Raw genomic sequence first — 25843 nt, 5'->3', positions numbered from 1 at the left:
GAAAGAAGAAGAAGGTAGTGGGCAGGAGGAGGAAGAGAAGAGTAACAGCCACACCTACTAGGTCAGCGCGACAATCATCATTTTTAATGATTCTTAAAAAGGGTTTAATGAATCCTTCAGTCTGAAACCAACTTGGAACAAAACACATTAGAAGATGTGGGAAAGAACCACAGTGTGCACATATTTTAAACACACAACTGAACCACATGTGTTTGTTTTAAAATAGCATGTTCACTGTGAATAATGTTATATGTGATTTTATTTTTTAAGTACTTTAAGTACTACTTTTTTACAATTTATGAGCTTTTAAATATTTTTTCCACCATATTAATTTGTATTTATAATTTATTTATAATTTGTATTTTATATTTTTATATATATATATTTTACTTACTTTCCGTTTCTATATTTAGTGTTTTCATCACAGCTGTTAAACAACAGATAACAGAGTGTGTTACTAAATTCACAGCAACCTGAATGTTTTTGAGTGTTTCTGCATCATGTGACCCAGAGTTTTGGATCTGCTGTCAGATTGAAATGAAGATGATGAAACCACACAGCAGCTTCAGCTGAGCTGTCAATCAGCAGCAGCAGTCTTATCTGTGGGCCGCTGCAGGGGCTGATGGGAGCTTTGAGGACCTGTTAGAAACCACGTGGCCCTCGTCTGATCTCACAGCTCGTCCTTGTTTGGCCTCAGCTGCATCAGAGCGCCACTTCTCCCCAGGTTCACCAGAGGAAACACCACTGCACAAAATGCTTTTCCTCCCAGCTGCTGCTCTGTGCTGTCTGTGTTCAGGTGAGTGTTTCCAGCCAATCAGGAGCCAACAAAGTCAACCTGTAACAAACACTGTCACACTAACCTTCATCTATCTGTCTGTGTCTCTACAGCACTGGTTACCATGGCAGCAGAACAGCTGATTCAGGACGATTTAACATTGACCAGGAGAGTTGGAGAAAGTGTCTCCTTCAGCTGTGGAGGGATTAATAAGTGTGATAGTGAATATATACGTTGGTACCAGAAAATAGAAACATTCAAAATTATTCTGCGCATTGATACAAAAGATTGTGGCATTTATTCAGATTATGCTCATCCTCAGAAACAAGATTTCTCAGCTGGCAACAAACATAATGGTTGTAATCTAAAGTTAGAGAAAGTTAAACTCGATCATTCAGCCACCTACTACTGCTCCTGTTATAAGTCTGCTCCCCACAGTGAGAAATGATCCCTGCAGCCTGAACAAAAACCAACAGATGAACAGATGTCAAACAGTGTTTGTGACAGGAAGAGAGCAGTAAACCACAGCCCAGGTTCACAGATTTCACCTCCATCTCAGAGTCACAAACATACTGAGCTCAGGGACGATTTTTATTTACTGCTGTCAGAAATTCAATTCTATTTATTTCTGTTTAAACAGATTTTTCATGTTTTAAGACAGAAACAAGAGGAACAGATGACATCAAACTTCCACAAAAACATTTATTCAAAGTGAAAGAAAAACAGATTGTGTCAAACTGAATCAAAGTCCATCCCTCATTCACAGTGTTAATGTTCTCTTCATGAAAACTCTTCCAGCAGCACTTGTTGTTTAACACCTTTCAGTACATTTAACCAGACACTTTCACTTTAGGACATTTTAAAGACAAATCTTGGACTGATGTCAGGTCAGGATTTTGTCCTTCTAGCAGCGGCTCATTAGGACGCTGATTTTGTTGGACTGATTTCCATCAGTTTCCTGTGGATGTTTATAGAGGATGAATCAGTCATGGTGCCTCATCTTTCTATCACCTTCTTTTCTCTCTGATAGAAATAAACGGACTTTGTATCTGAATATGTTGAATCTGGAATCACAGGACAAAATGTCTGCTTTCTGTTTGTGTTTCCCGACCAATCACATTCGAGCAGCTTTGGCAGCTTAATTTCATTTCCAGCATCACTGCTGAAGAAAAATCAGAGTCTGACTGGACTAAACACAGATTTACCAGGAGAAAAAATTATTCCATGTAAAACAAAATTCCAGCTAAGGTGAGGAGTTTGAACTCATATAACTTAATTTCCTCAAATTGAATCATTTAATCACAGGAAGTTTCTGAGATTTTGTTCCAGTCCTCCTGACAGAAATGCTGGAACTGAATCAGGTTTTTAGGACTCTTTGTTGAATTTTGCTTCTCTCCATAAATTTTTATTGGACTGAGATCAGATTTGTGATGGTCGCTCAACTAACTTGACTTTGTTGTTTTTAAATTGTAGTTGTTGTCCATTTGTCCACTTCCTGGCTGATGTCCTGAGATTTTCTGCACTACAACCACATTAGTGTTCTTCTTCATGCCACCTGGTGAAGTATACCTCAGCCTCAAGTAGCAAAGCACCACCACAGCATGATGCTTCTGGCACAGTGTTCCTAGTTTGGATGGTGTTCGTCAGAATCAGAATCAGAATCAGAATACTTTATTTATCCCTAGGGGAAATTATTTTTTTTGTTACAGTGCTCCATAGTAAACAGACATTAACAAGACAGACAATACACTAACTAAGAATAGTACAATATATACAGGTATATATATACATAAGTTGTTTATTAATAAATAGCTAAAAAAGAAAAAGAAAGAAAAAGAAACATGTGTATGTTAAGTGGATGCGTTGTACAGTGAGACAGCCACAGGCAGGAATGATTTCCTGTGTCGTTCAGTGGTGCATCATGGGTAATCTCAGTCTCTCACTGAACGTGCTCCTGTGACTGACCAGCATGTCATGGAGTGGGTGGGAGGTGTTATCCAACATTGTCTTTATTTTGGACAACATCCGCCTCTCCAACACCACCTTGAGGGAGTCCAGCTCCATCCCCACAACACTACTGGCCTTACGGATCAGTTTATCGAGTCTGTTGGCATCAGCGACCCTCAGCCTGCTCCCCCAGCATGCAACAGCATAGAGGATCGCACTGGCCACAACAGACTCATAGAAAATCCTGAGCATTTTCTGGCAGATGTTGAAGGACCTCAGTCGCCTCAAAAAATAGAGACGACTCTGGCCCTTTCTGTAAAGTGCTGTGGTGTTTTTTGTCCAGTTCAGTTTATTGTCAATGTGTACTCCAAGGTATTTATAGTCCTCCACAATGTCAACACTGACCCCCTGGATTGAAACAGGGGTCAAGTGTTTCCTGGTCTTCCTGAAGTCCACTATTAATTCCTTGGTCTTTGCCACGTTGAGCTGCAGATGATTCTGCTCACACCACGTGACAAAGGAGTTGACCACAGCCCGGTACTCCGTCTCATCATCCCTGCTGATGCATCCAACCACCGCTGAGTCATCAGAAAACTTCTGAAGATGGCAGGTCTCTGTGCAGTGGCTGAAGTCTGTGGTGTAGAGGGTGAAGAGGAAGGGGGAGAGGACAGTCCCCTGTGGTGCCCCTGTGTTGCTGATTACCTTGTCAGACACACACTGTGGGAGACGTACATATTGTGGTCTTCCTGTCAGGTAATCAACAATCCAGGACACCAGTGAAGCATCCACCTGCATCGCTGCTAACTTATCACCCAGGAGGGTCGGCCTGATGGTATTGAAAGCACTGGAAAAGTCAAAAAACATGACCCTCACAGTGCTCGCTGGCTGGTCCAGATGGGTGTAGACGCGATTGAGCAGGTAGATGATGGCGTCCTCTGTTCCGAGACGAGGCTGATAGGCAAATTGCAGGGGATCCAGATGTGGTCTTACAATGGGTCGCAGCTGGTCCAGGATGAGCCTTTCCAAAGTCTTCATGATGTGGGAGGTCAGTGCCACGGGCCTGTAATCCTGGGGGCCACTGGGACGTGGCGTCTTTGGAATAGGGACGAGGCATGATGTCTTCCACATCACTGGGACCCTCTGCAGACTCAAACTCAGCATAAACAGTTTATGAAAGATTCCACACAACTGGGGGGCACAAGCCTTCAGGACGCGGGGACTCACTCCGTCTGGTCCAGCAGACTTGCCTGAGTGAAGTCTCCTCATTTGCCTCTCAACCTGGTATTGAGTGAAGGTGATAGGTGGGGGAGGGGTGTCAGGAATCCCACAGGAGGCAACAGTGCTATGGGAAGAGAGAGGCTGGCACAGTGGTGTGGCTCTGGGTTCCAGGCTGACTACAGGTGAGGTTGAGGGGGTGTGAGCAGACACTGTGGTGTCGAATCTATTGAAAAACAGATTCAATTCGTTAGCTCTATCCTCACCTCCCTCAGCTCCCCTGCTGTTGGTTGGCCTGAATCAGTGATGGTCTTCATGCCCCTCCACACCTCTCTCATGCTGTTCTGCTGGAGTTTCCACTCCAGCTTCCTCCTGTAATTGTCCTTAGCCTCTCTGATCTTGTCCTTTAGTAACACCTGGACCCTTCTCACCTCCTCTTTATTGCCCCTCTGAAAGCCCTCTTCTTGTCGTTGAGGAGGGCTTTGATGTCCTTAGTCACCCACGGCTTGTTATTTGGGTAACAATGAACAGTCTGAGTTGGAACAATGGAGTCGGTGCAGAAAGTTATGTAGTCTGTGATACACTCAGTTAGCCCATTGATGTCCTCAGCGTGAGGCTCACAGAGTGTCTCCCAGTTGGTCACCTCGAAACAGTCCTGTAGCTCCGCTAAGGCCTCCTCTGACCACCTCCTAATGCTCCTCGTGGTCACAGGTTCCCTCCTCACAATTGGCACATAGCAGGGGGTGAGGTGAATCAGGTTGTGATCTGACCTACCAAGTGGGGGGAGGGAGGAGGAGCTGTATGCATCCTTTACATTAGCATACAGCAGATCTAGAATTTTCTCTCCCCTGGTGGGACAGTCCACATATTGTCTGAATGTTGGAAGTGTATTGTCCAGTGATACATGGTTGAAGTCACCCGAGATCACAATGAGGGCACTCGGGTGCTGAGTCTGTAACCGGGCTATGGCAGAGTGGATAGTGTCACATGCAGCTGTGGGGTTAGCAGAGGGAGGAACATAAACAGCCACCAAGATGACGTGAGAGAATTCCCTGGGTAAATAATACGGCCTGAGTCCTACAGCACACAGTTCAATGTCCGGGCAACAAATCCTTTCTTTGATTGTTATGTTGGCAGGGTTACACCACCGGTTGTTAACTAAAACAGCAAGCCCACCTCCTTTCCGCTTACCGCTAGCGATGCTGTCCCTGTCCGCCCGAACAGTGTGGAAGCCTTCCACGGAGGCATTCTCGTCGGGAATGTCCTGGTGCATCCATGATTCGGTGAAACACATCAGGCTACACTCTCGGTATTCCCTCTGACTCCGTACCAGTGCTGAGAGCTCGTCGATTTTATTCGCTAAGGACCTCACGTTTCCCATCACGATAGACGGCAGACACGGTTTATACCTCCTCCTCACTTCGAGCCTCCGCTGTCTCACCGTCTCCTTCTTTTTTTCTTCTGTCCTTGACCTCTGCATCCCGATGTGTTTTTTTCTCCAAATTTCAGCTGGTACTTCTGCGGGTCTGGCCAGCGAGCCGGCCCGGCATCAGGGCGATCAGCTGATCTCTGGAGTAAACAGTCCGTGAGTGTAGGAGAGATGTGCCGCGGTCCCGTTCCTTGATAAAAGTAATAGTTCCACGGCCACCAGAAGAAGAAAAACTCTCTCAATCCACATGATTGGGTGAAAGATAATAAACGGATGAAAATACAAGTCAGAAAAAAAAAAGAATAGTAAGAAAACAGAGCTAAACTAAGAGAAAAAGCAGGAGCGACTGCAACAGGCTGCACGCTGGTTGGCGCATGCGCACTGTGTGTTCAGCTTGCTAATGGTTCCCTTTCTCCTCCAAACATAATCATGGTCATTCAGGGCAACATGTTTATTTTTCCATCAGATCAGAGGTTCAAATTCAGCTCTTTGTCCTCATATGTTGTTCCAAACTGCAGTCTGACCTTTTCACTGGCAGTAAGAAGACAGCAGGAATCATTTTATAAAGATACTTTTGTCCCTGTTTTAGCATCTTCAGAAGCTCATTTGTTGTTGTTCTGGGACTGATTTATACTTTTCAAAACAGAGTCTGTTCATTTCCAGGAGACTGAACACACATTTATATGACTGCAATGGGCCTGGGGTTTTTCTGATGTGCTAAGTTTAGAATTCTTGTGTTTTCATTGAGTTTTGGTTTCTGTTTTCATTTTATTACTTGTTGTAGTGTTTCTGGTGTCCTCAGTGTTCCCCTCAAGGTTAGTTGCACAGAGAATACAGAAAATCTTTATTTTACGTCATTTGACTTTTATCTGAGAAAATTGTGTTGTTTCACCTCTGTGTGATGTATCTGAGAGAACATTACTGTCACGAGAAGAGAGAGTGTGGACCCAAGAGCAGGCACTTACTAAGGACTTACTTTGAGTTGCTTTATTTACAATGGAACAGAAACAAAACCCAGAGACTAGAAACTGGAGACATGAAACATAAACCTGAGATTGGGAAAACAGGACATGGAGCACTGGAGCACAGAGTAATACCACAGAGGAACCATAGGGGAACACAAGCAGACGGACCGACAAGTATCACAGGAAAACACACTCTATACACACTGGCTGTATCCCAATTCAGGGTCTGCAGCCTTACAGGCCGCATAAGGCCGATTACGCTACAGCGACTCGACGAAGGCTGTCCCAATTCAAAGGCTGCTCGAAATGCGGCCCTCAAATGAGACATTTTACATCAAATGAGGGACTTGGCGTTGCTGAGCTGTTCCTACTGGAGGGTCCGAGGGACCCGTCCGGCCTTCGTCTGTCTTCGCTGGAGGGTCCTAGGGACCGCTTCAGCCTTCCGTCTCGCTGGAGGGTCCGAGGGACCGCTTCAGCCTTCCGTCTCGCTGGAGGGTCCGAGGGGCCCATCCGGCCTTCCTCTGTCTTTGCTGGAGGGTCCGAGGGACCGCTTCAGCCTTCCGTCTTGCTGGAGGGTCCGAGGGGCCCATTCGGCCTTCGTCTGTCTTCGCTGGAGGGTCCGAGGGACTAAGAACGTAACATCTTGTAGAGGACATACAATCAGAGATAGAAACGACAAGGAGCAGGTGTATCTAGTACAGGTAGAGCTGCTGCAACAGCCCACCGAGCACAGCAGCCAGCTCAACAAATTCTGGATCCTTGGCTTTTAGTTAGCAGTCAGCATTAGCAGCACATGCTGCGTCTGATGTGAAAGGACCTTTATGTTGAGCACTGTGACTCACAGCAATGCTCCCACGTCAGCCCTGACTTTGTGTTAAACTAATCCTAAAGTAATAATGGTATTTCTAACCACTGATATACCACAACTTTATCCTTTCAACAGCTTCTGAAAGTTAGGGGACCTAGCTTCTGTCTGATATTTACATAGAGATCCTCCAGCTTCAAACTGTATTACCCTTCAAGGACCTGCAGTTCAAAAAAACCCCCCTCCGACAGCCAAACCCATCTGTTCTCTGATTGGATAGTTAAATTTGTGATTGACATGACATTGACCAATCAGATGAAAGGAATTAAAATAGGGTCAAAATTCGTACTTGTAACTTGAAAGTTGAGTGCAGAGTTTCACACGTATTTTTTTGTCCACACACAAATTATTTTTACACATACAAATCTTTTTTACACACACACAAATTCTTTTTACACATACAAATCCTGATTTACAAGTACAAAATATTTTTGACCACAATCAGAGCCCATAAAATACTATGAAATATATATAACAGAATAGCTGTACTGTTTTGTTTATTTAACTATGAGCAAAATTCAGCAAGATATAAAAAAATGTTTTATTGATTATAAAATACGCTCTATTGGATTTATATTGGCAGATATCCAAATTTATGATATCGGTATCAGCATTGGCGGTGGCTGTAGCTCAGGAGGTAGAGCAGGTCACCTACTGATCGGAAGGTTGGTAATTCGATCCCTGGCTCCTCCAGTCTGCATGTCAAGTATCCTTGGGCAAGATACTAACCCCAAGTTGCTCTCCGATGCATCCATGTTTGTGAATGTGGTTAGACAGCACTCAGTTTAGAGTCAGTGCTTGTGAGAATGGGTGTGATTGGGAGAATGTGGGAAGTTGTATAGAGCTCTTTGAGTACTCCGGGAGAGTAGAAAAGCGCTATATAAGAATCAGTCCATTTGCCATCGGACATAAGAAAGTGGTATCGTGCCATCTCTAGCTTAAACCTCAAGTTCAGCTCTTGAAGCTCCTCAGCTGCTCATGTTGCAGATCCACTGTGAGCCGAAATTCCAATGAAGCTGTTAGAAAAATCAAAGTGATGTTTCAGATTAGTCAGTGAGCTCATTAGTTAATAACTGTGTAAGATGGTGTTATGGTCCCCCGATCCTCTGCTGCCTACCCACCATCGATCTTTCCTCCCTCTGTTTTCTATCTTTGTCTCTCTGTGAGTGTGGCATTTGTGGTGTGTGTGATGTGTGTCAGTGGGGTTTGGCAGTTCTGGTGGTTCCTGCTCCTCCTCGGCTGGAGCACCTGCAGTAACTGATAATCAGTCCAGCACATCAGTTTGGAAGAATTTGACTCCATTTTGGACACAGCGCAGCTTTAATTCTGACATGTTGGATTTTCTCACATGAACTGCTCGCTTCCAGCTCTTTCACACGTTTTTTGTTGGACTCTGTTGGACTTGGTTGTTCCAAAGTTCTATTTTTAACAGCAGGCATGGGCGCTTTGTGTTCCTACAAGGCTGCTGGAGCTGATTGAGGCCACTCAATACAAGACTAATGATTCCAGCAGACATGCCACAGCACATTTCAGAAGCATCCCTGAAGCATCTCTTTGCTTTTTCTTTGGGATAAATGGACTGGTGCCTATATAGGGATTTTCTATTTTCATGTGGTCTAAGGAGCTTGGAAAGAAAAGCGTCTGGACTCTTTTAAGTTGCTTGAAGACGTTTCACCTCTCATCCGATCTCATCCGGTCCTAATGTGGAGTAATCAGGACCCTACACCACCAGGCAGAACATGTTCCCTCTAAGCCTGAAGGGGAAAAGAAGGAACACACACATGTAAAGGAATCACTTAAAACATGCGGTTATCCTAATTGGGCATTTATAAAGTCGGCAAAAATGCACAAAAAAGAAGATCAGACACCAGCGAGGGAGGATAAGAAGGACAAACGCAACAACATTGTCATCCCCTATGTAGCTGGTGTATAAGAGAAACTCAGGAGAGTTTTCTCCAAGCATGACATCCCAGTGTACTTCAGACCCAGCAACACACTCAGACAGAAACTGGTTCACCCAAAAGACAAAACTCCTAAACACAAACTGAACAATGTGGTGTATGCTGTACAGTGCAGCGAGGAATGCCCAGACCTCTACATCGGAGAGACCAAACAGCCACTTCACAAGCACATGGCACAACATAGAAGAGCCACCTCCACGGGACAAGACTCAGCAGTCCATCTGAATCTAAAGGTCAAAGGTCACTCTGTCGAGGATGCCAACGTTCACATTTTGGACAGAGAGGACAGATGGTTTGAAAGAGGAGTGAAAGAAGCCATTTAAGTCTAACTGTGAGCGACCATCTTTGAACAGAGGCGGTGGTTTACGACACCAACTGTCTGCCATCTATAATCCAGTTTTGAGATCCCTTCCCAGACGCCTTAACGCCCACTCACATCCTGGGCCATCTGACCTCAGGAAATCACATGATAGGGTGGGGCCAGGTTTCACAATGAGCTCACCCGAAACCCTGGTTGATTGGGGCCCACACCCGCTTTCACACCTTGGCTCATGTGATTAGATAGAGGATCATCAGGGGGTCCTTTGTCCCTCTTTGGGGGGAAACTCCCACTGGGTTTAAATCTGGGACTCTCCACCATTTGACCTTAGAACTGAAGAAGCTTCTCGGATGAGAGGTGAAATGTCTTCAAGCAACTTAAAGAAGTCCAGACGCTTTTCTTTCCAAGATCCTTAGACTACGATGACCTGGATGACTGAGAACCTTCACAGACCTATTTTCATGTGGACTAAAGTAGTGGACTGACCAACAGACTGACATTAACATCAGAGCCGTGCTGCTAGTGTGGCTAAAAGAAAAGAGAAGAAGAGACAGTCATGCTGATATGAACATTAGAGAAACACATCATGGAGCTGAAATATGATCCTGCTTCCTCATTTGGACTCATTCACCTCAGCTGACACTATTAGGTTTTGTATTGTTGATTGTCATTTATGCTTAGAAATATCTACTCATATGCTTAGAGTTTTATAATTAGTTGTAGATTAATAGAGGTTTGATCCTTAGTAGTCTGCAGACACACGTCGTGTGCATTCCAGAGCACTCTGGCTTTCACACCCACATTCTTGGAGCATGGGAGAGGTCGTACCTTGTCTTATTGTTTTATGGTAGGATAAACGTATCTATGTTGTTTAGATGAACTGCTGGACTTCCAGGCCAGCAGATTTAGGAAGTCATTTATGGGTTCACACACACACACACACACACACACACACACACACACACACACACACACACGGTATTCTTTGTTCACATGCATTCCTATGTAAGAATGTTATATGTTAATGAACCTATGAATATTCATGTAACCACAATAAAAGAGCAGTGTTACGGGGGAGCGGACGAGAGCAACTGGGGTCAAGCGAAGGAACGCCGCCTGTCCAGTTCTCTCCCGTGCACGTGAAACATAAAGAATGTTGCCTACTCGTGTCTTGCTTGCTGTGTAATTACATTGCCTTCAACGTTCCAGCGAATAGGGTTAAGCTACAAACCTATCATTAATTGGTCCTTCGACGCCGGAGCCCTGGAGTCGGCATTCACCGAGGAGAGAACCCTGACGTCAGCAAGCCGTGAGAATTTGTCATCGGGCCGGTGGATTAGCTGTCTGTTTTCTCTCCTCGACGAATGACGATCGGCGGGATCCGAGGCTGATATTACACGCTAAGCAACGCCAAGTAAGTTGAAAGAGTGACTCTATAATCGCGAAAGATTGGGTTAGTGTCCCACAACTGGGTTAGGGTCCCGAAAGAGAGGTTTTGGTAAAATCGCCCAAGGGCCCAAGCGTCCGGTGAGTGTCTGGCTTTGAAATCGCCCTGGGTTTGTGTCCCAAGCGTCCCTTCATTGGGCTTAGTCGCGCGACTGGGTTAGTGTCCCACAAATGGGTTAGGGTCCCGAAAGATTGGGTTAGAGTCCCGAGCGGTCCGGTGTGAGTCCGGAGTAGGCCTATTTTGTGTTGTTGTTGTGTGAATGCTGCGGAGCAGGCATGGTCTGTGACACGGTTGTTGTTATCATGGGTTCCCAAGCAAGTAAGACTGCCTCACAGGGAGACAACACATTTTTGCAAGAATTTACTCCCAACACTGCGAGGTATTTATATTCTCATAACTGTCATGAGCGTAAACTAGTCACGGGAGAATCTCAAATGTTAGTCTTTGCCACTGTGGGGCAAAGCACGCAACCACTGTGTGAGGTTGCGTTGTGGTCTCTTCTGAGCTGATGAGCAAGCTACACATTATTAGATCAGGAGCTGGCTGAAAATTCATCAAAGAAAGGGGAAGAGAACTATGTAAACTCGAGTATGTAGTGTATACGTAAGTTCAGCTTCGTCTTTCAGATGCGCAGCAGTTTTCCTGCATCTTGACTCGTGTGTGTAGAGTGTTTAGGGCATCAGCATCATGTTTCTGTTTATTTGTTTTGTTGGGTTGAAAACTAACTAGATAAACTTGTGATCATACTTATGGATTACCATCAGCCATATGATTTATTTATGCAGATGAAAAAGTGAGTGTGAATGTGTCTGACGTCGCAGTGTGTGTGTGCGCTGTGTGAAAGTAACTTTTAAGCCTCCAATTGTGAGAACGGTGATTCTTCAGGTCACTATGCAAAAAAAAAAGAAGAAAAAAAGAAAACAAGTGTAGAGTAAAGAAGAGACAAAATTTACATTGTAGATGAAAAATAATCATAGGAAAAAGGTTTTGTGTTTATCAGCCAAGAACAACTACAATCTAATTTCTGCTTTTAAGGAAGACGAGTTCAACAGACAGAGAGAGAATTCTGTGTGTCGGTTAAGCAGTGATGATAATAATGAAAATGTTTTAGTTTGTCACTTTCAGATGAAAAGCAGACCTGGATCGATTTTCCACATGCAACCGTTGGTATAAAGTTATAGTTTAAGATTATTGGAAATAATCTATTTATAGATTATTTATAGAAATAATTTATTTATAATTAAATAAAAAATGCTTTATTATTGTGGCGGGCCGTGGTCTACGATGCTGCTGCAGATGAGGTGGACTCACCTTCATTGCATCTACAATCATGCCTCACCGGCTTAAAACCTGTGCGCTGCTTGTGCTTTTGTTGTTTTTGGTGTTGATGTGTACAGCTGGCAGTAGGAGGGCTGCAGCTGTTTAATGTAGGCTACTGTTACAGCAACTGTGTGATCACTGTAAGGGTGGACAGCGCGCGGCTCGGGTGAGCCGGAGGCAGGCGCGCCAGCGGGACCTGCCAAGCTGGAGATGGAGGTCGAGGTGCGCGATGTGCGCGGGGGTCCTGCCTGAGGGCGGCATGCTGTCCGCTTCGGCACGCAGGCTGCATGGTCCTGCGTGCCGGCCGTCTGCCCAGCTGTCTCTGAGCCCTGGCTCACTTCCACTCCTGCTCCGCCGCCTCTGCTTGCCATATGGGTGGCCATCAGGCCTCCGCTGGAGGCACGGGCGACCGCCAGAGTGGACACTTCCCCGTCGCTGGGCCGGGGCATGGGGCGCCGATGGTCCGTGCCGATTCCCTCGCCTGCTCGCGGGGTGGGGTGAAGTAGGCGATGGGGGTATGTGGCAGGGCGTGTTCTGCGATGCCACTGCAGGTTTGGTGGTGGTGATGTGTACTGCTGCAGCTCTCCCGCTGCAGCCGTTGAATGTACTGTTACAGCAACCGTGTGATTATTGTAAAAATAAATGATGCAGCGAAGCATGAAAATGCCATGGGGTCTGCCCTGTTTTTTTTTCGTTTTTTTTAAATCTTAAGTGCACGCAAACCAGTAAGCAAATTAAAACAAATAGTGTTGATAAACTATAATACGAAAATTACAATTAAAATTCTCAGCAACAAAAACAACTGGTAAAAATATAATTAATATGTAAACAACTTAATAACCCCCAAAGTGTCTAAGTCACGTGAGGTGTCAGCGCAACACAGAAACATAAGAGAGGGGGGGGGAGCAAAGTGTGCCTGCTCTCCACTGACACAGGAGCGGCTAGTCCAGCAACCTGGCTGTTTCGTTTTTGCCGAAAGCACAGCGTAGCAAACAAGCAGAACTCAGAGTAAAGAATCGATCTAACCAGGCTAGTATCGATCCGATACCGATCCCGACTTGGGATCGATACTATCGATATTTGGATCGATCCGCCCACCACTACCTCAGACACGTTCTGGAGGAAAGCAGAGACGCATCGTGCCTTCCTTACTCCACTCTTCACCTGCTTTTACAGGTCGGTAAATGGTGCTCGCACCGAAAGTGTTGTTTATTGTTACCATGGTTACCCACGTTAATGTGAATTAGAGAGTTTAAGGCGGTCCGCCGGAGTTATTTATATGTAAACACGGGAGAAACCAGAGGAGTGTCCCGCGCGGCCGCACCGCGAGCCCGCTCGTTAGGTGGAGCGCTCGTGAAGCAGAGTCAGTGCACTCCTATGCTCTGTGCAAACGTGTTGTAATGTTCCAATCAAATCAGTTCCGTGAGATGTGAATGTTAATAGTTATGTTAAAGTTACTGAGTAGATTAGTTAGTGTAACACAAGCACTCTCAGCAACTCTGTGTAGCTAACAGAGGCATTCACAGGTTAATTAAACAAGCTGGGTTTCATGATACACTAAACAGTGATTTTGCCAGTAAATTACTGAAGGAAACAAATGTGATGTATTTACTGATGCCGTTATTGAATATAACTGTTTAGCCAGTAAGACACTGTGTAAGGCAATGTGATGTGTTTATTGATATGGTAAAGGAATGTAACTGTTATGTAAAGAAGTGTGAACTGGAGAAACTGAGCCAGTTACAGAGAGTATATTTCACTGGGGTTGTGAAATAAGTAAATGTAATTGACGTGAATGAGGAACCAGCTGATTAGTATATTGAAAGCTCATGTTTAGTGTTATATAGCATTTATTTGTGTAAAATAAATCAGACTCAGACACGTTCTGGAGGAAAGCAGAGACGCATCGTGCCTTCCTTACTCGACTCTTCACCTGCTTTTACAGGTAACATATTTGTCTTCGTGGTCTTCATCCTTGGGACCCGTAACATATGCACGTTTTGGAAATTAAGCCTTATAGTATGTTGAAAAACAGAAAAATGACATTGATTTTGTTGCAGGTAAATGTAAATCCACTCAGAACTGTCAAGAAACTGCAATAAAACAATAGCAACTTTATTTTCCATTAGATAAACATGTAGAACAGACATACAACAGTTAGACTTTCCATAACTATTTTTAGGAACAATTTGGTAAAGGTTTTTCGTTTTTAAAACATTTCCTTTGAACTTGCCCAATGTTCTCAGTGTCACGGCGAGAGAGATGAGCCGTGTGAAGATAATGAAGTAGGATCCAAATGCAGGCACTTTGTAAAGGTGAGAAGGTTGTTTATTGAAATACACGGCACAGGGAAAACATGGCAAACGGAGACAAACTAAACTATACTGAAAACAACTAAACTATGGGGGACGAACCAGAACACGAACATGACAGACGGCGAGCAGAGGTGGATGACGTTAGACAGCAGGGTGAACACACGAGTGGAACATGGAGGATACACAGACGGACCAGCAACAACAATGACTAAAGACGTGACTTAAATACACAGAGAAACACAGGGAGATTACACACAGGTGGTGGACACAGCTGGGAGTAATTAACAAGACGAGACAAGGGAGGTAAACTGAACACACTCACATGAGACGCAGACCTTCACAATAAAACAGGAAACAAGAATACTACACCAAGACGCAGACCTGACACAGAGACAGACAGAGAACGACACATGGAACCTGAACTAAACTAAACGTGAGATACAACTAAGAACCATTCCTTAAACACAAATAAACAGAAAAATGAAACTAATAATAGACATCATCATAATCATCACCACAACAAGAGAACAATAAAACAATCCCAGATGCAAAATAAACCAAAGCATAATAAACCCAAAATACTGGGTCCAACGGATCCAGAACCGTGACACTCAGTTTTTCAATGTTCAACATTTTCAATTTTGTCCACATGATGGACAGAATGTAACTGTGTGCTTTCTGAAGATGTACTTCTTGCATTTCTCACAAAATGTTCTCGTTTTAAAACAGGAATCTTCCTAACTTAGATTTAAAACAAAAGATTTCTACGTCTCCTCCAGTCTCACAAACAGATGACAAACCAATCGACACACCTGAGTCACTGACTCTTAAATCCACTCACTCTCACTGGCTCTGTTTGTTACTAATCACTGTGTAACTGCTGTAAATTCACCGTAACTGGCATCACCTTACAAATGTTCATTAGATTAACCACACTTATACAGACTGTATATGACAACCAACTCTCCAGCCATGTTAATGGATTGCCTATATTGGCTGGAAATATTCATTTCCAGGGAAAGGACACAGACAGAAGATGCTTACAGGATGTGATGTGACAACACTAATGAACTATTGATGTGTCATATTTGTCCAAGGCGTATTTCATTGTTATGGAAAAAGAGAATATTAAAATCATGATGACCAATTGGAGTGGTGATTTCTATGACTTTGTGTATATAATTTGGCATTTTGTACAACTGTAGGCCAATAATAAATATGTGATATAATTTCATTCATTTCAAAGGTTTATTTGCATGACGCACAAACAGACACAATTGAAAAGTACAAATGTATTGTGCATGAAACGAATTCAAACGTGCTGCAGATGTGTGTCACAAGTTGATCTGGCTGTAGGCTGTGGCACTTGGCCAGAGGTGTCCAAGTCACTTAGTGTGATGAGAAGCGATGCACGGACCATTCGACTCATAGCATATTAGTTAAAAATGATCAATTAATAGCAGAGAAGTTTGTAGGAAAGGCAGCTTTAAGAACATGCCTTGCTGGAGATGCAGCTCCAGACACATTGATTAAACCTGCCTTATAACACAAACACACATGCAATGAAAATCAGCTTGTTATCTCTCATCAGTGCTAAAATAGTGTAAATTTAACAGACACATGTTATCAAATGCTGAATTTATCCAATGCTGACAGTTAACTCTCTAGGTTGCAGGACAACAGTTTAATTTTTGTGGGAAAAACGATTCTGGTTTGACCAACCAGTGATCAGACAATAAATTTAGTTGTAAATATAGTAAATTGCGAGATGCTTTCTGCCTGACTGATGCAGCACAAAATATTTTACTGTATGAGGGAAATTCTATTTTTGTGATAATATTTTGAACATGCATTTCTGTTGTCCTGTCAACTTAGTGGGTTAATAGCTGATATGCAAATTGGTTGGTCGTTCTTAGATTAATGAAAGGTGATTGAATTCTAACACGAGTGAATGGGATGTGTTGGAGTGGAGACTCTAAAACACTGAGTTTCCTGTTGTGATATGCGAGTAAATCCTGCACCCAGATACAAAACTCTGAATACATAAGAACAAACTTCTTTTGTGAAATGCATGACAACATGTCACATGTTTTATGATGACGGGGAAAGAGAAAAACTAAATACAATCTGTGGCCTAAATGAGTAAAAAGTACAGTCCTGGGGATTAAATTCATAGCTGATAAGACATGAGGCTTATTCTGTGTGTTGTGCAGCTGATGGTTGGTTTGAAGTTTATTTAGCTGATGATTTTTCTTTTGTTGTGAAGTTGAGCCTGCCAATTAGTATGATGGTTTGATAAATCATGCTAATGGTATGATTTACCCTCCTGAGATGAGGAGCGTGTGTCATGACTGAACGAGGCCTTTTTATTTTGATACTTTACAGTGCACTGGAAGTTTTGTTTGATCATCTCTGTTTGAGCAGATCTGCACGATTGGAACAAAAGCGTTATACGACATGTCGAGAAAACCGTTGCAAACCGTTGACTTTCTCCAAAAAATTAAAATGGGCTCAGGAGAAAGTCACTTATCTGGGAGAATTAAAATGAAAGTCCCTGTCAAAAAGGATTCAGCGAGATAATCCAGTCTAAATTCTTCTTTTGAAATTTTCTTTTTTGGAATGATGTCATTTTGCTGTGAGTGGATGCTAAAGGCGACGATAGGTTCCACTAACAGCAAAGAAAGAATGAATGAATGAGTGAAAGGGAAAAAAAGCTGACAAAAGCTGACAAGACTTTACTGATGTAACACGACTGTGCGAAGTTAACCCCCACCTGACAAAGGTGCAGATGAATTTATGTGTGTTTCTTTTTACAAGGAGCAGAAAGATGACAACAACATTTGAGGTTGCGTGAGCTTTGGCCATACCAATTTAACCTTTTAACTGCCAATTTCTGTGTCTGTGCATCTACCAGGGGTGTTATTCACTACCTTGTGTTGCTCACAGAGGTAACTGTGAGAAAGTGTGTGTACACCTGCGCAGCGCTAACATTTCTACAGCATTACAGTTCTTCATGTGATTTATACCAGGATAGCTGGTTGATGTTTTTCTACGACAGGATTTCTGTGTTCATGTGTGAGGAAAACTGTGCTTCCAGGTTATGAGTTGGTGATGCTGTTACGCTGTGTTGTTGTGGAAATGTGAAGGTTACTTTGACGATGTGAATAACATGTGAGAAATTTCCTGTGTTGAAACTAGTGTCACTTGTTTCCACAGCTATAAATGGCTAACTTTATGGTCTTTTTACAGCACCTCTGGACCCTGTCAATTTGTGCCTGACCTCCAGGATTATCCATGTGTGTTGATAATGTTTGTTTTTCTAAGTGTGCATGTAGAGGATTCAGCAGAGACGGACAAGTAACATGAGAAAGCAAATGAGAGATGCAGTGTTTATGGAATAGTTTAATATGGGGCTCATTAGCTGGCCACTGCTGAGCTCCTAGTGTTATATACATGGAGTGACTTTGCTTAAGGGAAGTCACCGGTTACATTAATGTTAACTGAGTACATGGGATGATCCATGTCTGAGGCAAATTATGCCAATAATTGCAGTTTACTGATTTGAGAAACCTGCACATGATACTTGTCCTGTTGATGCTGAATGCTTTCTTACTCTTATTATACAATTGTTTATAAGTGTGAAGTTTTATTTTCCTTCTAGATCTTGTTTTCCAGGCCATGATGGTGTGTATGCAGGCTCCTGAAGGAGCCGGGTTTTAAGCGAACCTAATATGCAAAACACACTAACATCTTTTATTGCAGGGTTATAGGTGCTGCTCCAGGGGAGACACCCTGATGTTGCCTGGGACATGATCTAGCTAACTTTTTTCTTTCAGACAGGAATCTAGGTTTGATGAGTTGACTCATGGGAGTGTCCATGCGTCAAGAGGAGGGGTCCAGAATTACAGAGTTACATGAAATTATCTTTTTTATGTTTTCTAAACTATGTTTTTATGATTTTTGTGTGATTAACAGTTCATCAACGGGTATTAAACCTATGCAAGTGGTGCATCCATGTTCAGATGAGGCTTTGATGGTCCATAGATGAAGCTCACTGAACTAAAGAATGTGGTTTGATGATGATTGACATGCTTTCCAAGTAGAGGTTTTTCCTCCTAGCAAGGAAATACAGGTGCAGCAGTCAGAGTATTGCTGAAAGGAATCTTCTGAGAAATCTTCAGAGGCCCAGTGAGAAGCGAACCCATTCCAAGCATAGCTGACAGCCAAGGCAGTGGTTGAGGTCAAAGGTCGAGCTTTTTGGGGCCCATCATGAGATCAGACTTTGGAGCCACAGCAAGGACCATGAAGCTGCGTTGGAATGAGAGCTGTGCCAAGGGGGCTTTCCAGAGGCCAACAGAGGAGATTGTGGACGACAGACGGGCACCTGAAGGATGAGGGGAGCGTGCCAAGCTCCATCGACAGCGCAGGCGGATTTCGAGGATGGCATCATGATTCTGTGAAAAGCACAGGAACCAGAAGCTATGGTGGTGATGACAGCAGTTTCCTATGAACATCACCTAATGCTGTGTCACTGTACTGTGCATACGATGACACACTGAAGACTGCTGGGATCATAAAAGCAGTAAGATAACTGAATCCAGCACCCTTTCCATAGAGGATTTTTCCTGCAGAGGATGGACAATGGAGGATATGTATCCCCCAAAGGACAGAGGCCTGAAGTGAGGTGATGGGGGTTGGCAGAGGCCATAAAACTAGAGTGCTGAAGAGGTCTGCAGCTTTCACGATAGCTGAGACCCATGGTGACAAACAACAAACTCAACTGGTATGTCTGAATCTCTATTCTCCATACATTTGGACTCTGGTCCTATGGATAACTTGAAGACACATTTATGATGCCCTGCAGAACTTAAACCACTCTGCAGAGAGACGTGTGATTTACATGTCTTGTAGAGGAGCACCATCAAGCTGGAGTGTTTTTGAAAATGTTAATTTCTCTTTTGACCATTAACAATTCATTTGTTTGCTTGTAGGATGCAGTTACCATTGAATGAGATCAATGAGAAGTTGGATAACTTCTAATACATTTGTCAAACTGTGTGCGTTACAGACAGTAATTTAGAGTGATTGACATATGCTGAGTATAAAAATGGTTGCATTGACACTGTCAGACGTGAGGTATTCATAACTGGGTACTTTTCTAGCGTAACTGCCAAAAAGGGGGGAATGTTAGGTTTTGTATTGTTGATTGTCATTTATGCTTAGAAATATCTACTCATATGCTTAGAGTTTTATAATTAGTTGTAGATTAATAGAGGATTGATCCTTAGTAGTCTGCAGACACACGTTGTGTGCATTCCAGAGCACTCTGGCTTTCACACCTACATCCTGGGAGCATGGGAGAGGTCGTACCTTGTCTTATTGTTTTATGGTAGGATAAAGGTATCTATGTCTGTTTTACTCTAAGTGCATTTTGTTTATGGGTTCACACACACACACACACACACACACACACACACACACACACACACACACACACACACACACACACACACACACACAGGGTATTCTTTGTTCACATGCATTCCTATGTAAGAATGCTATATGTTAATGAACCTATGCATATTCATGTAACCACAATAAAAGAGCAGTGTTACGGGGGAGCGGACGAGAGCAACTGGGGTCAAGCGAAGGAACGGCGCCTGTCCAGTTCTCTCCCGTGCACGTGAATCATAAAGAATGTTGCCTACTCGTGTCTTGCTTGCTGTGTAATTACATTGCCTTCAACGTTCCAGCGAATAGGGTTAAGCTACAAACCTATCAGACACATTCAACAGCGACAGGTTTTTGTAGCAGTCTGTCTCGCTGTGAGAGGAGGATGGTACTACATCTTTGGCTCTGGAACTAAACTGTCTGTAACAGGTAAGAACAAACATTTATTTTCCTTCAGTTGTTTTATTGTAGAAGCTGAAAATGTGTTTAAAGTCAGTTTCTGCTGCTTCAGGCTTTACATGTTAGTTTTTCATCATTAGTAGAGAATTCATCTGCAGCCATTGTTACATAAGAAAAGCTCAATAATCTCTGAGAACATGTTGAAATCTCACTGAACAACTAAAGTTATTCTTTATTTCTGCAAATATTAGTGATGTTACAAATATTTAGGATTTGATCATCTCAGTAATTCTGCACCATCTGCTGGTTTTTCAACACAAGATCATATTTGATGTTAAAAATTAAATGTTTATAGGCAAGGCAAGTTTATTTATATAGCACAATTCAACAACAAGGTGATTCAAAGTGCTTTACAGAGACATTAAAAACAAAAACAATTAAAAAGCATGATTTAAAATTGATTTAAACAAACAAACAAACAAAACAGTAGATAAAATCAGAACAGTAGACAAAATCGTCTTGATGCATTCTCAATCATCCAGGAAAGTAAATCTCCAAAAGTTGAATCTGTTCATCTGGACGTAGCGTTTTGTGGGAGAAACGTTTAAATCACTCATCCAAGTGACTTCTTCAGTCTCAGCTGACTGCAGGTTTCCCCAAACCTTATGAACAGTACATTTGCATAATGACTGAAACCAGCCCACTGAAGGAACAATGGGCTGTGAGGTCAGTTCCTTAATCATAATTATGCAAATTCCCATGACCATTGATCAACAACCACTGACCAAAACCCACTGATCAAAGAACACTGATCAATGGCCATGAGTCCCATTCACAGAGAGTTGGGGAATGGCTGCAATCACAGCATTGTAAGATGGTGACAGATGTACCCTTTGGCCCCCTCCTCGATTCAGAGATGGTCTTTCCTTTTCACGTAAATGGCCTCCTTGACTCAAGCGCTCAAACCAGCGTTCCTCCCTGTCCAGGATGTGTACATCCTCATCATTGAAAAGAGTGTCCACTGGCCTGTAGGTGTAAATAGACTGCAGAGTCCTGGCCTGACGAGGTAGCTCTTCTGTGTTGTGCCATCCGCTTCGCTAGAGGTTGTTTGGTTTCCCCGATGTATAAATCCTGTCAATCCTCCTGGCACTTAACAGCGTACACTATGTTACTCTGTTTGTGTCGGGGGACCCGATCCTTGGGTGGACCAGTTTTTGGCGCAGCGTGTTTTGGGGTTTAAAAGCCACAGAGGCCCGGTGTTTAGAAAAATGCGTCTCAACTGTTCCGATACTCCTGACACATATGGGATCACTACAGGTTTTCGCCTGGGCAGCGGTTGTCCTTCTCTCCTGGATCGGCTGGAGCTTTCTTTAGGAGCCTTCCCAGCTTTGACAAAAGTCCAGCTGGGATAACCACATTTACTCAGGGCCTTCTTGATGTGCTGTTCTTCTGCCTCCCTGGCCGCTGTGTCAGTGGGGATGGTGTTGGCTCTGTGTTGTAGCGTCCTGATGACACCCAGTTTGTGCTCCAGTGGATGATGAGAGTCAAACCTTAGATACTGATCCGTATGTGTAGGTTTACGGTACACGTCAGCTTTTAGATGTCCCCCATTACTGATGGAAATCTCACAGTCTAAGAAGGCTAACCTGCCCCTTTTCATATCCTCCCTGGTGAATTTGATGTGTGTCAAATTTATAAGGTTGTGTGTCTGTTTATAAGGTTTGGGGAAACCTGCAGTCAGCTGAGACTGAAGAAGTCACTTGGATGAGTGACGAAACGTTTTTCCCACAAAACGCTACGTCCAGATGAACAGATTCAACTTTTGGAGAGTAGACAAAATCAGTTGTTAAAATGTAAGTTTTGAAATTTAAGCTTAAGTGTGGATTTGGTGTTTTATTCAAATGCAGCTGAGAATAGGTGAGTCTTCAACCTGGATTTAAATAAACTGAGTGTTTCAGCTGATCTGAGGCTTTCTGGGAGTTTGTTCCAGATATATGGAGCATAAAAGCTGAATGCAGCTTCTCCGTGTCTGGTTCTGACTCTGGGAACTGATAAAAAACCGGATCCAGATGACCTGAGGGATCTGGAAGGTTCATACTGGGTCAGGAGGTCACTGATATATTTTGGTCCTAAACCATTCAGAGCTTTATAGACCAGCATCAGAACTTTAAAGTCTATAAATGTCTTGTGTGGAAAATTTCATGTTGAAGAGTTAATTTATTTTAATAGTCAAACATTTATGTAGCTACATTAACATAACTTTTAGTAAATAAAACAATTAATACATATTTCCTTATAAAACATGATATTGTTAAACCCAGATATGTATTTTCTGCATGTTTACATGTAAGCCTAAATTTCTGCAAGGCAATTAAACGTTAATATTATTTAAATGTCCTTAATTTGCTAAGGTGAATATTTTGTAAAAATATTTTTACATATTCTTTTTCAAATACTGTGGATTTTAATTTTCCATATATTTAAAAATATATTCTAGAAAAAGCTTTTATTTGTAATTTAATTTTTACTGCATCATAATAGATGCTACAGTTTTTCAATAATTCCGTTGTACATGTACAATGACAATAAATGGCTGTTCCATTCTTTGTATATGTGCAACAAGAAACATAAAACAAAATAATCAATATTGTGCATTTCCAACTTTTACAAAAAAAATGTATGAAGAAAAAAGTGAAAGGCAAATATGGACTGCATGATGAAATATATTAAAGACTTTGTAACAATTGAATTATGTGGAATTAAAGTTTATTTCATTTTTGGTGCAGTGTATTATGAAAAAATATAAATATAGTTTTGGAGAGACTCTTGTGTCTCAGGACTAATATGGAAAATACATTTTCACTTCCATAAAAACAAATGTATATATTTTAAAGTTAAACTGAATTCAAACAATAAGAAACAAACACATGACAAATGAAAAAGAAACAAATTGAATGTTATTTTTAAAACCACGCTGAGTGTTCCACATGTGAGCCATGATGACATGAGGTGATGACTGTGTTTGATATGAAGCTGAATCCAGTGTATGTAGTGAACTTTGTGCTGTATTGATGAGTAGTTTAGTGATCAGAGTCCATGTAGTTTCCAGGATCAGACTGAATGCAGTGCAGTGCTGGAAGCTGCTGCTGACTGTGTGAATGTGTGTCTGTGCTGCTTGTTGCTGCTGTCAAACTTCAGATGAGCAGGTAGTGAAGCCCGTGGTGAGCGTGTACCCAGCAGCATCCAGAGCCCACCTGGAGGGGAACAGCTCCCTGCTGTGTGTGGCCTCAGCCATGTTTCCTCCTCTGGTCCAGTTCTCCTGGAAAAGACAGAAGAAGAACGGCGGAGAAGCGGAGGAGCTGCCCCCTGCTGAGGGAGAGCAGCTGGAGCTCAGAGAGTCGGGACGCACCATTGCCATCAGGATGGTTGATGGGAGTGATTCTGACACATATAAATACAGCTGCTGGGTGAAGCACGAGGGGGGCACAGTGGAGGCCCAAACACAACAAGGTAATGAAGGCTTGGTGACTGTGTTCAGCAGTGATTCAGCTTCATGTGGAGATGCTGTCAAAGAGAGCAGAGGAGCAGAGGACTGACATTTCTCACTGCAGCTCCAAACATTTGACTCCTTTTCTGTTTCAGAGGTTCCAGCTCCAGCAGCCTCCTGTCCTCCAGAGAGAGAGCCAGCAGACCTGCCAGCTCTGCAGCCAGCTGACTGTAAGATCACCTGCTGCCTCTCTGCATGGACAGCTCCAATGTCCAATGAGGGAACAAGTTTAGGGACTTAAAGTGTCACTAATTGATCAAATCTTCATCCAACAAGCTCTGATAAAGCCACTGTACACTAGCTGCTCAGCACCAAACAGCAGACAGACCATAATATGTCAGAGATCAGTTTGTTAGCTGCTTGTGGAGTTCTTCTGCCCCCAAGTGGACACAAACACTACATCAATTCATCCACTTGAAGAAGAAGCTGTGACTGTTTCTATTTGGACTTTTTCTCCTTGATCTGAGAGGAATAACCCGACTGTCTGTCTGTCTCTTTGTGTCTGTCTGTCCTTCAGTGTCCTTCCAGTCTCAGTGCAGGGTGAAGCTGCTCTGCCTGCTGTACACAGTGCTGATAGTGAAGAGTCTGGTGTACTGCTGTGGACTCTCTCTGCTGATGATCCTCACAAACAAGGGAGCGTCCACCAACTGCACACATGCTGACTGACTGTTTTCTGCTCGCCTTTTCTCACCATCAGATTTCCTCGAGTCAGCAGTCAGAAATATAAATTAAATTCTGGTTGGTTCAATGTTTCATTAATGAGCATTTCACCTTTTCTCATTTAATCATCTTAAACTGTGTAATATAAATTTACAAATAAACATGTTTGATGTGTTTGTATGAAGCGTAGATTCTTTATGTCAAGTTTTAATTTTTTGTACATCTCTGCAGAAAAACTCGGGTGATGCATTCAGAACCCACCATAATACAATAAATGTAGTTATTTGTCTGAAGTAAAAATAAAGATTTGAACTTTAAGAATGTGTTTGTCATTTTCTGTCATACATAACCTGTGTGACTGCAGCATTCACAGATCATAAACTTGCTCTCCTGCAGCAGACGGGCTGTGTGGGTTTCTGCTCTGCAGCCTCCACACCGTTAGCTGTGGCTTTTCACTTTAATAACACAATGACAGTTACAAGCATGAACTCTGCTTCAAGAATGATTCCAGGAAGGATCTGTGTTCTTCACCTGTGAGAGAAACAGCTCAAATCCTCAACTCAGAGCTGACAAATGAACTTTAATGGAATCAGAGGAGAGACCATGAAGCCCCTGCAGTCTGCTCAGCTCCCATTTTATTAGCTGAGCTGAATTTTTCATTCTGGATATCACACACGTAAGAACAGATCAAGTCTGAACAGCAAATGTTGGAGAATCATTTTGAAGTCTTGCTAAATGTCATTATTATTACAAAAACTACTGAATGATTCAGAAAATCATTTCCAAAAAGCAGAAATATGCAAACAAAGTAGAAACAAGGCAACATGAGTCATTCAGATGCAGATAACATATTCTCCTTATTTTGAAGAACACAGTCATGAAATCTTTCTGTGTGTCATTCATTGAGTTGAAGTGCCTAATAGAAGAGGAAAAGCAGAAATAATCAATGATAGCTGAGACATTGAGAACATGGCTGTATGCCTGCTATCATAACAGGAAACAAAGCACACAAACAGCAAACACACAATAATGTGGTCGCAGCTTGTTGTGTGTTGTTAGGTGTCATTTTTGACTTTGACATTTAATGAAGTCCCAAAAATGTGTGCGACTCATTAAAGGAGTCTGTACGTGTCAGTCAGTGCTCTGTATTCATGTGTTCACCTCATTAAACTCACTGAGACACTTTTCTCCTCCAAACTTCCAGCACAGCTTCATATTTCACTGACTG

At 42.8% G+C, this 25843-nt stretch overlaps 1 protein-coding gene across 1 annotated transcript; it reads left to right on the top strand.

The window, feature by feature from the left end:
- Positions 1–623: 623 nt before the first annotated feature.
- Positions 624–24691, top strand: LOC120434236 (immunoglobulin mu heavy chain-like). The gene is made up of 6 exons (XM_039601919.1): positions 624–796; positions 889–1212; positions 20391–20438; positions 23607–23918; positions 24051–24125; positions 24473–24691. The coding sequence occupies exons 1-6, from the start codon at positions 754–756 to the stop codon at positions 24619–24621; spliced, it is 951 nt and encodes a 316-aa protein (XP_039457853.1). The 5' UTR covers positions 624–753; the 3' UTR covers positions 24622–24691.
- The last annotated feature ends 1152 nt before the right edge of the window (positions 24692–25843 follow it).

This window comes from Oreochromis aureus, linkage group 18, assembly GCF_013358895.1.
Source record: "Oreochromis aureus strain Israel breed Guangdong linkage group 18, ZZ_aureus, whole genome shotgun sequence".
NCBI lineage: Eukaryota > Metazoa > Chordata > Actinopteri > Cichliformes > Cichlidae > Oreochromis > Oreochromis aureus.
This window is presented reverse-complemented; position numbering and strand designations above follow the sequence as displayed.

Bases quoted from the DNA above. Each gene is read 5' to 3' on its own strand.
- LOC120434236 (XM_039601919.1), top strand. From the start codon at position 754: ATGCTTTTCCTCCCAGCTGCTGCTCTGTGCTGTCTGTGTTCAG. The intron at 20,439-23,606 runs GTAAGAACAAAC...GTCAAACTTCAG, and splicing joins AACTAAACTGTCTGTAACAG to ATGAGCAGGTAGTGAAGCCC. The intron at 23,919-24,050 runs GTAATGAAGGCT...TTTCTGTTTCAG, and splicing joins GGAGGCCCAAACACAACAAG to AGGTTCCAGCTCCAGCAGCC.